Source organism: Canis lupus, chromosome 6 (genome assembly GCF_048164855.1).
Source record: "Canis lupus baileyi chromosome 6, mCanLup2.hap1, whole genome shotgun sequence".
Lineage (NCBI taxonomy): Eukaryota > Metazoa > Chordata > Mammalia > Carnivora > Canidae > Canis > Canis lupus.
In genome coordinates this window covers 67,021,998-67,035,127 of record NC_132843.1, presented here as the reverse complement: position 1 = coordinate 67,035,127, position 13,130 = coordinate 67,021,998, and the positions used below count along the sequence as shown (strand labels likewise).

General features: G+C 50.4%; 1 protein-coding gene across 1 annotated transcript in view; it reads left to right on the top strand.

Annotated features, from left to right (window-relative positions):
- Positions 1-12,808, top strand: part of KIAA1614 (KIAA1614 ortholog) — a 41,914-nt gene extending 29,106 nt beyond the window's left edge. Inside the window, exons 8-10 of the mRNA XM_072831543.1 lie at positions 6,266-6,393; positions 7,029-7,213; positions 11,723-12,808. Coding sequence (XP_072687644.1) covers positions 6,266-6,393; positions 7,029-7,213; positions 11,723-11,916 — 507 coding nt within the window. The 3' untranslated portion in view covers positions 11,917-12,808. The remainder of the gene's footprint in view (positions 1-6,265; positions 6,394-7,028; positions 7,214-11,722) is intronic.
- The last annotated feature ends 322 nt before the right edge of the window (positions 12,809-13,130 follow it).

The following is a 13,130-nucleotide window of genomic DNA, read 5'->3' as shown; positions in this document are numbered from 1 at the left end:
AGCAGGTGACTGTGGTTTGGGGCAATAGAGGCTTTCACTTTTCAGGCTGAAGTAGGGAAGGGAATGTGGGCCGAATGAAAATGCCATTGGTTGTCTTGTACCAGGAACAGTACCTAGTACGTGCTGGATGAGGGCAGCCCGGGTGGCTCAGCGGTTTAGCACCGCCTTCAACCCAGGGCCTGATCCTGGAGACCCAGGATCTAGTTCCATGTCAGGCTCCCTGCATGGAGCCTGCTTCTCCCTCTGCCTGTGTCTCTGCCTCTCTCTCTTTCTGTGTCTCTCATGAATAAATAAATAAAATCTTTAAAAAAAGAAAGAAAATATTTTTAAAAATATTTGCTGGATGAATGGACGGAAGGCAAAGAAACAGAAGCCAAGTGATCATAAGCTGGGGAGCAAAGCCTCAAGTGGCGCTGTGCTCCGAGAATCCACTTTTCCCAGGAAGTTAGGTTTGGCCCCTCTGCGTCTGAGCCCTGGCATGCGATGTATCACCTTCAGACCTTCCATCCCTGTAAACCCTTCAAGGGAGATGATGACGCCGTGAGTGTGGCAGAGAGGTCATCAGCAACGTAAGCCAAGCGGGCAAAGAGAGAAAGAAAGCTGGCCGACAAGGGGTGGGAGCACGTGCAGGGAGGACTGCGCAGCAGAAAGAATTGCTCAAGAAGTGAAAAAAGAAGATAAGACAAGAATCCGTCTCACCCAGAATGTGACACATCTGAGGGGTGTTTATCTCCTTTAGACCGTCTCCTATGCCTTAGACCCCCCGGCCGCCGAGTGTGGGCAGGTGCTGCCCTGGTTTCGTTTTCATTTTGCCCTCCTGTTCCCACAGCCGACCACACTGGTGGCTCCCCCGTGCCCTGGTGGCTGTGGCTTTTTGACATTTGACCCTGCATCTGGAATGCTGTCCTCTCTCTCCTCCGTGCAGAAGACCCTTTGGCCTTTCAGGTCTGAGTGAAGCATGACTTCTCCCAGAAAGCCTTCCTGAACTCTGACACAAGCTTAGGGCCGCTCTAAACCTCTTGATCATGTATCTTACTTCTTTTCTTTTTTAAAAAGATTTTATTTACTTATTTGACAGAGAGAGAGTGTGTGCACAAGTAGGGGGAGCGGCAAGTAGAGAGAGGGAGGGTGAAGCAGGCTCCCTGCTGAGCAGGAAGCCTGATCCTGGGTTCGATCCCAGGACCCTGGGACATGATCTGAGCTGAAGGCAGATGCTTAACTGACTGAGCCACCGAGGCGCCTGGTTTTTTAGTTTCTGTTTAGTCATTTATTTCTGCTCTAATATTTATTATTTCCTTCCTTCTACTGGTTTTGGGTTTTGTTTGTTATTCTCTTTTCTAGCTCCTTTAGATGCAAGGTTAGCTTGAGATTTCTCTTGCTTCTTGAGGTAGGCTTGTATTGCTATAAACTTCCCTCTTTGAACAGCTTTTGTTGTAATCCCAAAGATTTTGGACCACTATGTTTTCATTTTCATTTGTCTCCATGTATTTTTTGTTTCCTTCTTTCTTTCTTTATTTTTTTTAAAGATTTATTTGAGAGAGAGAGAGAGTGGTAGGGAGGGGTAGAGGGAGAGGGAGAGAGAGAATCTCAAGCAGAGCCCATGCTGAGTAGAGAGCCCGACATGGGACTCAATCCTAGGACCATGAGATCATGACCTGAGCCAAAATCAAGAGTCAGCCATTTAACTAACTGAGCCACCCAGGCACCCCTCCTCTTTGATTTAACCTCCATGTATTTGTGTCCTTTCCAGATTTTTTCTTGTAATTGATTTCTAGTTTCACAGCATTGTAGTCAGAAAAGATACATGGTATGACTTCAGTCTTTTTGAATTGTTGGGACTTGTTTTGTGGTCTAGTACGTGATCTCTTCTGGATAATGTTTCATGTGCACTCGAAAAGGATTATATTCTGCTGTTATAGGATGGAATGTTCTGAATGCATCTGTTAGATCCGTCTGGTCCAAAGTGTCATTCAAAACCACCGTGTCTTGGTTGATTTTCTGTTTGGATGACCTGTTCACTGATGTAAATGGGGTGTTAAAATCCCCTACTGTTATTACTGTTGATTATTTCTGTTGATTTCTTCCTTTATGTTTGTTATCAACTGCTTTGAGAATTTGGGTGCTTCCATGTTGGGTACATAGATATTTATGATTGTTATATCTTCTTATTGGATTGTCCCTTTAATGATTATGTATTGTCCTTATTTGTCTCTTGGTACCATCTTTGTTTTAAAGTATATTTTGTTCAATATAAGTATTGCTACCTTGGCTTTCTTTTCACATTTTTTTGCACATTTTTTCACATTATTTTTTGATAAAATAAATATTTCTCCATCCTCTCACTTTCAATCTGCATGTGTCTCTAGGTCTGAATTGAGTCTCCCTGTAGGCAGCAGCTCTAGGTTTTCAATCCATTCCATCAGCCTGTGTCTTTTGATTGAAGCATTTACTCCATTTACATTCAAAGTAATTATTGCTACACATGTACTTATTGCTATTTTATTTTATGGTTGTTTTTGTAGTTCTTTTCTATTCCTTTCTTCTCTCGCTCTTTTCTCTCAAGGTTTGCTGGTTTCTTTTAGTGATATACTTGGATTTCTTTCTCTTTATTTTTTGCATATCAATTACTGGTTCTGGATTTGTGGTTACTGTTAGGTTTGTGTATAACATCTTCTATATATAGCGGTCTTTATTAAGTTGATGATTGCTTCACTTTGAACCCACTCTTTACTCCTCTCCCACCATTCCACATTTTTTAAAATTTATTTATGATAGTCACACAGAGAGAGAGAGATAGAGAGGCAGAGACATAGGCAGAGGGAGAAGCAGGCTCCATGCACCGGGAGCCCGATGTGGGACTTGATCCCGGGTCTCCAGGATCGCACCTGGGCCAAAGGCAGGCGCCAAACTGCTGCGCCACCCAGGGATCCCCCATTCCATATTTTAAGTATATGATGACACACTTTACATCTTTTTATTTTATGAATCCCTTGACTGATTTCTTTATAGATATACTTAATTTTACTGCTTTTGTGCTTCCTGTTTTTCTTACTCCTACTTATGGTCTTTCCTTTCCACTCAAAAAGTTCCTTCAACATTTCTTGTAGGGCAGGCTTAGTGGTTATGAAGTTCTTTAACTTGTCTGGGAAACTCTTTATCTCTCCTTCTATTCTGAATGACAGCTTTGCTGGATAGAGGTTTTTTTTCTCTTTCACTGCTTTAAATATATCATGCCCCTTCTTTCTGGCCTGTAAAGTTTCTGCTGAAAAATCACCTGATAGCCTTATGGGGTTTCCCTTATATGTAACTGTTTTCTTTTGCTGCTTTAAAATCTCTTTATCACTACTTTTTACTTTTTTAGTTACTGTGTGTCCTGGTGTGGACTTCCTTAGGCTGATTTTGTTGGGGACTCTCTGCCTCCTGGCTCTGGATTTCTGTTTTCTTCCCCAGATTCAGAAAGTTTTCCACTTCCTTTTCTCTCTCTTTCCTTCTGGGATCCCTACAATGAGAATGTTATTTTGCTTGATGGTGTCATTGAGTTCCCTAAGTCTATTTTCACTTCTTCTATTATTTTTCTCTCTGCTGTTTATCTTGATTGCTTTCTATCCTCCAAGTCACTGATCCGTTCTGCTTTCTTTAGTGTACTATTTATTTCACCTAGTATATTTTTATTTTTATTATTTTTTAAAAAGATTTTATTTATTTATTCATGAGAGGCACACACACACAAAGAGGGAGAGAGAGAGAGAGAGAGAGAGAGAGAGGCAGAGACACAGGCAGAGGGAGAAGCAGGGAGCCCGACACAGGGAGCCCGACGTGGGACTAGATCCCGGGTCTCCAGGATCAGGTCCTGGACTGAAGGCGGCGCTAAACTGCTGAGCCATCCAGGCTGCCCCTAGTATATTTTTAATTTCAGTTATTGAGTTCTTTATCTCTGATTATTTCTTTTTTATGTTTCCTGTCTCTTTGGTAAGAGTCTCATTGAGGTCCTTTACTCTTTTCTCAAGTTCAATGAATATCTTTATGACCATTACTTTTTTCAATTTAATATTATTATTATTATTATTATTATTATTATTATTAGAGAAGGAGAGAGAGGAAGGATCTGGAGGGGCAGAGGGAGAAGGAGAGGGAGAGAGAGAATCTCAAGCAGTTTCTACACCCAGTGATACAGGACTGATACAGGACTCAATCTCACAACCCAGAGATCAAGACTTGAGCCAAAATCAAGAGTCAGACAGTTAACCGACCAAGCCACCCAAGTGCCCCTTACCATTACTTTAAATTCTTTAGCAGGCATATTACTTATCTCTTTCATTTAGCTCTCTTGCTGTGATTTTGTCCTACTGTTTCATTTGGGATGTATTTGTCTTCTCATTTTGTCTAGCTCTTTGTGTCTGTTTCTATGTGTTAGGAAAGTCAGCTATTTCTTCTGCTCTTGAAAGTAGTGGCCTTACGAAGAAGAGGTCCTGTAGTGCCCTGCAGTGCAGTGTCCCTGTTCACCAGAACCTGGCACATCAGAGCTGTCTCTTATATGTGTGGCATGCACCCTACTGTTGTGGCTGAACTTCTTTTGCCTTCAGTCCAGTCATCTGCAATGGTTCTCTTTACTTGTTGTGGGCAGTGTTTGGTTCCTGTGGTGTAAGTGGGCTGCTCTTGGACTGCCTTAGGCTTGAGTTGAGTCAGAATGGCATTTGCCAAAAATACAGTAGTACTGAACTACAGGATGCTTGCTCTGTGTTGTCCTCTGAGAAGCTTTTTATTGGTGGGGCTTACAGTCAAACTAGATGTCTGCTCCTGGCCCACTGCTGGGGCCACAGTCTCAGACTGGTGTCTGAGTTAGTTATTTCCCCCTCTCCCCAGGGCAGGAGTCACTGCTGGGGCTGCTTTGAACCCTGCTGGACTTGTGGCACCACTCTGGAAGGACTCTGGCCAAAGGTGTATTGGAGAGGGCATGTTCACAGGAGAACAAGGGGGTGGGCCGTGCTGTTAGCAAGTTAGGTGGAGAGTGTTGGTGCTGTGCTGGTTCCCCCAGCTGTTACTGTGTCTAGGCTGCAGGGCAGGGAAGGGAAATGGTACCTGCCAGCTCTTTTGTTCCTAGAGAAGTCTCCCAAAGATCCCTGCCCTTCCAGCACAGGCTCTGAGATTAGTAAACATTTTGAAACTGCTGCTTCTCTACACTGTATCTCAGTGGGGCTGTTTGTTGTGCTGTCTCTTTAAGGGTAGGAGTCAGTTTCCTAACATCTACCCAGGTCTCCCAGAGCCAAGCCCAGTGATTTTTAAAGCTCCACTGTTAAGCTCCACTGATTTTAAGAACTCCTGAAATTAGGCCTCTCTGGTTTTCAAAGCCAAATGTTATGAGCATTCATCTTCCCTGTGCAGGTTCCTCATGCCTGGTATGCCTGGTGTAAGGGGTCTGGTCCTCCCCTCTCTCTACACCAAGCGTCCCTTCCTTCCTCCCTTGGATGGTCCCGAAGGTTCATTTAGCTCCTGAGTGAATCTCCATCCTGTCCTACCATCTTCAATGTGGACTCTTCCACATTTAGCTGTGGAGAGTCTGTTCTGCCAGTCTTTGGGTTGTTTATGGGGTTTTTCATGATGTGTGTGTTATCTAATTGTATCCATGGGACAAAGTGAGCTTAGGGTCTTTGTACTCCACCATTTTTCCTGCAAGTCCTTAGATAAAAATTTTTTTAATGTCAACAATCATAAAAGGGATACTAAGAATCACAAAATATTTAGGATTTTAGCTCTGGAGTCGTATCTATTACTTTGTAATTAATTTGCTTTCACTTTTTTCTTAATGAGAAAATGAGATTTTCTTTTCTTTTTTTTAAGATTTTATTTATTTACTCATGAGAGACACAGAGAGAGGCAGAGAGAGAGAGAAGCAGGTTCCATGCAGGGAGCCCAACATGGGACTCGATCCTAGGTCTCCAGGATCACACCCTGGGCCAAAGGTGGCGCTAAACTGCTGAGCCACCCAGGTGTCCCGTGATTTTCTTCATCAGTGAAAGTATTCCAGTACTACTCTTCTAGCACTAAGTTATCTCAGCCAAAAAAAAAAATTGAACCTTCAGATCCCCTGTATAGACCCATCTACTTGAGTAAATTATGTGATTCCTGATGGGGACTTTAAAGTAGTGAAAAAAGCTTGTATCCTTACTTTCTTAAAAAGCCCTCAGGCTCATGGTTGGGGTCAGGCCCCTGCCAAGCCCTGGACCTGTGACTTTTCTCACCTGCAATATTGGACCTTTACCACCAGGTGTCACCCTCTCATCAACATCGGAAAGCTGCCTCCTTTCAGAACCTCCATTCTCTGCTGAGTGGAAAGGGGGACCGGTCCAGCCTCTACATGGTGGGGGAGCCGGGGGAGCACAGTGCAGCTGGCAGGTGAGAGTGGGCAAGTGGTATGCGGGGGTAAACTCAGAGTGTGGATGGTGGGGCTGTAAGCTTCACTCCATCCTGCCTCAGCTGCCACTGGAATCTGGTGGCCCACACTTCAGTGTCTTGTCCTGGGCACCTGAGCTCTGAGAAGATTGGTGGAATGGGCAGAGTTGGAAGGTTTGATGCCTCCATCCCTCTACTGTCTAATGACATCCTAAAATCACAATGTTCAGAGAGCTTCCTTAGCCAGCCAAAGCCAAAGGTCTGATTAGAGATCCAGAGACAGGGCCCCCAAAGAGACACTTGGCCTGTGACCCTGCCTAGAGAACTCCCACCCTCTGATGAGACCCTCCTGGAAATTTTATATAACATTATATCTTTTGTTAGATTTTTCAGAGAGGTCTCTGCACCCACAAAGATTTAGAATTGTGTTTACAGGCAGGGGGGTAGTGGGGGCTTCTGGTTCTGCAGCAGGCTTTGCGGAGCCTCAGACAGCTGTGACATCCCTCCAGTCTTCCTCTTAGCACATTGTTTTTGCTGGTTGAGGCCAGGCAAGAGGCATCCGTCATCCTTAAGGCAGGGAGTAGTCGGGCCCGCGTGCCCAGCCCTCTGCACTCATTCCGTCTCCTGTCCCCTGGCAGACCAGCCAAGGCCTCATCCGGGCGTGCCCTCAGTGTGGAGGACGTGAGCGCCCCCAGCCAGGTGCGCACGGTGGGCCGCGTGGTGGAGGTGTTCCCAGATGGCACAACCCAGCTGCAGCTACAGCGCTCCCCGGAGGGCACTTTTGGCTTCTGTGTGGCCTCCGGGAACGGGCGCCGCGACTCAGGTATGCCGCCTCCCCTTTCCGGGCTGCATATCCCTGGGACCTTAGCAAACTGCTTTTGGCTCTGGTCATTTCCAGTCTGTGGCTGAGAAGTGGAGCTCCAGACTCAGACGGCCTCTTAGCAAAAGGACTAGAATTCTCCCTTCGGGGGCTCTTTTGGAAGAGGCAGGTGTGGGGCTGCTGGGGTGGGTAGGATGGCAAACCTCGCTCTAGGGCCCCTCTGCCACTGGGGACATCCTAGAATTGGAATCTCGAAGGCCACCTTCTTTGTGGCGCGCCCAGGGGAGATCGTGCTTGGTGGTTCTCGAGGATCCCTTTGATGTGGCTGGTGTGTTTCACGGCTCCCTTCCTCCAGCTGCTGAGCGTGTCTGGGCATGTGGAATGTGCCTGCCTGTCGGTGCGTCCAGGTCCCTCCCTCAGCGCTGGCTCCAGACGGTGACGTTCCCAGGGATCCCGCGCTGGCTGCGCCCTGCCGAGGAGGGTTTAGTCCTGTGCTCTCATCTCCCAGGTCAAAGTCATCTAACCTGGAAAAAAATCTGCCTGCTGCCGGACTGGCAGGCCGCAGCGAGTCCTTACATCTGTTCCACCACTCGTTTCCACAAGTGTGTGTTGAGCACCTACTAGGTGTTTTATTTTTACTTATTTTTTAAAAAGGTTTTATTTGTTTATTCATGAGAGACACACGGAGAGAGAAGCAGGCTCCATGCAGGGGGCCCGACGTGGGACTCGATCCCGGGTGTCCAGGATCACGCCCTGGGCTGAAGGCGGCGCTAAACCGCTGCGCCACCAGGGCTGCCCCCTACTAGGCGTTTTAGATCCTGGGTATATTGGGTTCCCTGTAAACGGAACAGAAAAAAAATCCTGTCCTCAGGAGTCCCCATTTCAGTGAGGGAGATAGACTGTGTCTACGAAAAGGTATGCATTTGTCTATGTTGTCCGTTATCTGGGCCAGACAGCAGAATGGACCAAGGCACAAATCCAGACAGCGGGGCGGGCCCGGCGGGGCGGGTGCCGGTGGGCGGCTTTTCGGAGCAGAGCGGCCGGTTGGTGTCTGGAGAAAGAGCAGTCCCGGCCGAGGGAAGGGCCCGCGCGAGGCCGGAGGGTGGCAACGAGCGTGGCTGTCGGGGTGGCAGTGCGGATCTGCACGGAGCAGCGAGGGGGGACAGGCGCCGAGCTCGGAGGCTTTGGCTCTCCCCCGGGGAGCCGGGAGCCCCAGGGCTGCGAAGCAGGGACTGGCGTGCTCCGGTTTGCCCTCGTAACCGTGTCGCTGACCGACTACCGGGCTGCGGACAGGTGCTGGTGGGCTGAGGGTGGACCGGGAGACCCATTTTAAAGCTATTTCAGTGGAATGACTTGGCGGTGGCGGCTCGGGCCGGGGAGGCAGCGGAGATGTGAGAAGTGGTTGCCTTCAGCTTGACTCGAGGGCGGTTTGACTCAGTTTGCTGATGGATTTGACGTGAGCGTGAGGGGAAGAGGACGAGGGTCTCCCCGCTGTGGACCTCAGGAGGTACCTGTCTGTCTCACGGGAGACGGCATGTGTGGATCTAGCCTGACGGTCAGAAAGCACTGGCGGGCTGTCAGCTCCTGCACCTTTACCTTTAGCTTCCCCTTCCCTCAGGTGGGGGCGGCAGAGACTTAGATGCCGCGGCCCTTGGACTCCAGAGCCTCTGCTGGTGTGACCCGAGCAGGTCACTTACCCTCTCTGAGCCTCAGTTCCCTCATCTGTGAGCTATACATAGCCACCTGCCTGCACGAGTCATAAGAGCATTCGGTGAGGTGCAAAGAGAATTTGTATCTGGGGAGCAGGACCCGGCAGGGACCGCACCGCGATCTGCACCGTCTGTCCACGTGAGGTCACACACCCCGGGCCTTGTGCTGCGCCCTTCATCCTCCCCGCAGTCCCGCCAGGCCCCCTGGCAGACGGTCCCGGAGCTGACGTCTCTAATGACCAAGGGCTCCTTGGGCTCTGGCCCGGCCCGCAGCCCAGGGCACCCCTCACCTGAGGTACGAGCTCTTCCCTGTCCTGCCCAGGTGGCGCCCTGCTCCTGCTGCTGCACTTGGCCGTTGGGTATCACGCGGCCACCCCCAGGTACGCGGAGCATGACTGGCGCTGGTGCCTCCTGGCCGCAGACCGTCCTCCGACAGCCAAGGGCCGCCTCTGCTGGGCCTCAGAGGGGCCGTGAGCTGGGGCTGGGCCGCACTCCTCGCTAAAGCGTCAGGACGCTGGTGTTCCCTGGCTGGCGGTCACATCTGATTCTAGACAAGCATGAGAACAGGCTTCGCCTTCTGCTTGTGACTACCACACAGAGCATACGTGCTTAACAGAGGCCATTTCCAGCAGAATAAATACCTACAACAGCCGTCTCTCCGTCATACTTTTGTCATGACTCTCCCTTGTGCAGCCTACCCCGGGTCTCCCCAGAACGGCTGGCACGACGTCACTGTCTGGTCCAGCTCTGGCTACATGCGTTTGGGGTTTCCCGTCGCTCCCCACATGCACGTCCTGCTGTACAGCAGCCCTTTCTGTAGGCACGTCCCCTGCCCTCCTTACCTGCCCTCTCTCCACGCGTCTGACACGTGGATGGGCCGGCAACTGGGAGGGCACCTGGACTGGGGGGGCCGACACCGGGCAGGGGCTGGGCCCAAGGCCCACTGGGCCAGGAGGGAGCAGCCTGGCGGCAAACACTCGGCTTGGCCAACAGGCAGGCCCCGAGAGAGAGAGAGAGAGAGAGAGAGAGAGAGAGAGAGAGTTCTACAAGTCACACCCAGGAGGGGGAATGTGTCAGGGGGTTGGTTTTGCTGGACTCAGAGCTACCAACCTTCAGGTGCCTGGAAGGAGATTTTAGTGCTTTCAAACCCACATTTCAGAGGTTTGCTCTGGAAGGTTTGCCGGGAGCTGGGCTGAACGAAGGTCCTGCGGGGCTGGGGGAGCAGAGGGAGGACTTCCCACTAGTCCAAGTGTGTTAAATACCTTCAGGCCAGTGACTGAGGCACCAGAGGAGAGGCCCTCTCAGGCCTGCTCTTTTCTTTTCTTTTTCTCTTCTCTTCTCTTCTTCTCTTCTCTTTCTTTCTTTCTCTTCTTTCCTTCTTTCTTTCTTTTCTTTCTTTCCTTTCTTCTGTCTTTCTTTTTCTTTCTTCTCCTTCCTTCCTTCTTCCTTTTACGTTCTAGAAATATTTTTACCATTAATCATACACTAGTCAACATTTGTTGAACATTTCATATGTACTGCCTCATGCTAGTCACAGGAAATGATCTTTTCAGCTCAAAGACCAGACTAAGTGGTCTGCATTTTTCCTGCCCCAATTATCACCCCTTGTGTTCTATGGACATCTCAGGCCCTTTCTGAGGAAGCTGATTCTAGGAAGCAGAAGGAGAGAGCAGTGTGCGGCCAGCCCGGCCGGGGCTGGGGAGCCTGGGGAGCCATGAGAGCATTGAAGGTGGCACTGAGCGGGCCCATGCAATTCTTGGTGTCACTGCACACAGTCCACACCCTGGGCTTGAGCTTTCGGATCACCTGTGTTGGCTCAGCCTGGGGGGCAGCGTGGAGCCCAGCTTTCCCTGAAAGAGCCTTCACTCTCTTAGCTGAAGGGGGGTCTGGTTCTCAGAGAAAGTTGAGGTGAGAGGGGCACCTCCATAAGAGTCTTCTGTACTGTGAAGCCAGGAGAGTCCCGAGGAACGCAGGCTAGCCAGCCCCAAGGCCCCACAGAGCCTGCTGCACTGATGTGGGTTCCCCAAATCAGGCGCAGGGAGAGGGGGAGAAGTAGGCTCTCCCCAGGTCACTCTGCACCCGAGAGACCCAAGGGGATGGTCATGCTGGCCAGACAGTGCGGGGGAGATGTGTGGGAATAAGGGACAAGTGAGCCGCCATGGCCTTTAAATAGGGTGTAGAATTTATGCATCATGGGCTTTTGCCCAGATGCCTCCAAATCCCAGTGAGGAACCACATCTGAGGAAGATGGAGGCCAGGGCAAACCAAGCTTCGATTTGACCTCAGCCACGTTCATTACTTGAACTTACTTCCCACCACTCGAGCTACTTGAAGGCAGCAGCTGGACCACATCTGTGAATCCCACCTAGCACCGTGGCAGGCGTGTAGTAGGTCTTTTTCTTCATTTCAAACATCTGTTTCCTTCCTATTCCACAGCCAAAGCTCATCTCAGAAAAAGATGGCCTCATTCACACTGGGGTGTACACGAATGATAACAGCTTAAAGCATTATTTGCATAAAGCATTATTTTAGTAAAGCACCATTTGTGCCTCTTTTTAAAAGAGGAGACAGAGAAATGAAATTATCCCATGAGGGCGGGCACGCTGTATCTGTGTCGAAAGCCGGTTGTGGTTGTGAGGTAGAATAATGAGGGTGTGTGTGTGTGTGTGTGCACCTGTGCACATGGGAGCAGTGCCCGTATGAGCACCTGCTCCCGACCCCCTGCACCGCGCCCACCCGGTCAGCATTCCACAGGGCCGCACTCTGGATTTCATGTGTTCACTCGTTCCGTTTTCCTTTGCAGGGTTCTACGTGCAGGAGATGGCTGATGCGAGCGCGGCCAAGCTGTACTCGGGGCTGCTGGGGGTCGGGGACGAGATCCTCGAGGTCAATGGGGCCAAGGTCGCAGGACTGGGCTTGGCTCACGTTAGGGAGCTCCTGGCCCACGCAGAGAGTTTGTCAATCCGTGTGCTGAGGCAGAGGCCTGTCCCTCGGTGACACACAGGTGCTTGTGCCCTCACTGCCACCCTCTCAGAAGCCCTGAACTGCCCCAGGAGGGCCGGCTGGAAACGCACTGCACAAAGCTGCATCTTGGACCCAGAGAGGTCACAGTGGCGCGTAACCCCTTAGGCTGCGGCAGGGCCTCGGTGAGGGCAGGAGCCTGTCGCTGTGTTTTGTTCAAGGATGTTAATTTATGCCGAACTGAGGAAAGAAAACAGGGATCTCCTTCTGTGCCAGAAGCGGTGTCAACATCTTTTTGTACCTTTGTGGGCAGGGGGAGGAGAGAGTTTCAGGGGTACCTGGGTTAGCCCCTGCTTGACTCCTCACCCCACTCTCTATCAGAGCCTCCACACTCCAGAACCAAAGAAGGTGCTTGGCCATATTGGCCTTGAGCCTGCCTTTAAATCTAATTTCTTCCATGTCCCATTCGACACCTTTGCTCTCCTTCTGGAAACTGGCATATGTGCCCTGGTGGGAGATCATCTGGGAGACGTCATCTGGTAGCCAGGATATTAAGACTCCGGGAAATTTTTGTGATATATAAGGTTGAAGGGAGAAAACACTGAAACCAAGACCAATTTCAGGGAAGTGCAGCTGGGACCAGTGGGACTGCCCAGGGGAGGCTGGCGCTGGCGGTGAGGGCCCGTCTTCCTTCTCCCGTGCAGTGTGCGCACAGGCTGCAGCGGGTGCCAGGCTGTCCCCAGCCACAAGCTCTCCGCCCAGAGTCCCTGGTGGCAGCTGCGGAGGGTGGCCAACAGGGAGAGCAATGACAGGGTACAGGCAGGGGGATGGGCTGTCCCACCTGGGTGGTTCCCTGCGCTAGGGGTTGGGACTCTCTGGGAATGAATGGCTGTATGTCAGTCTTAAATTATTAAAAAGCAAAGATGAAGCTTTTCTTGCTCGTTGAATTCTGGGCTGGATGCTCACTTGATCTTGAATGGCCAAGAGCAGGGGGCTGGGGTGAGGGAACAGGGAGGGAGGACACAAGGACAGCAGTTAGCTGTCTTGGGCTGGCAGAAAAAAGGCTGGGGCGGTCACCCTGGGGTTGGGGTGACAGCCAGGGTAGATGCAGAAGCCTCCAGAGTCCTTTGGCTGGGAGAGGAGCCTTGGGCAAGATGCATTTCTGAACAGAAGACAGGTTGGAGCTAGGGGCTATGCATAGGTGATGGGGTTGGGGGTGCAGAGGGCAGCTTCAGGGCTGTTCTAGAACT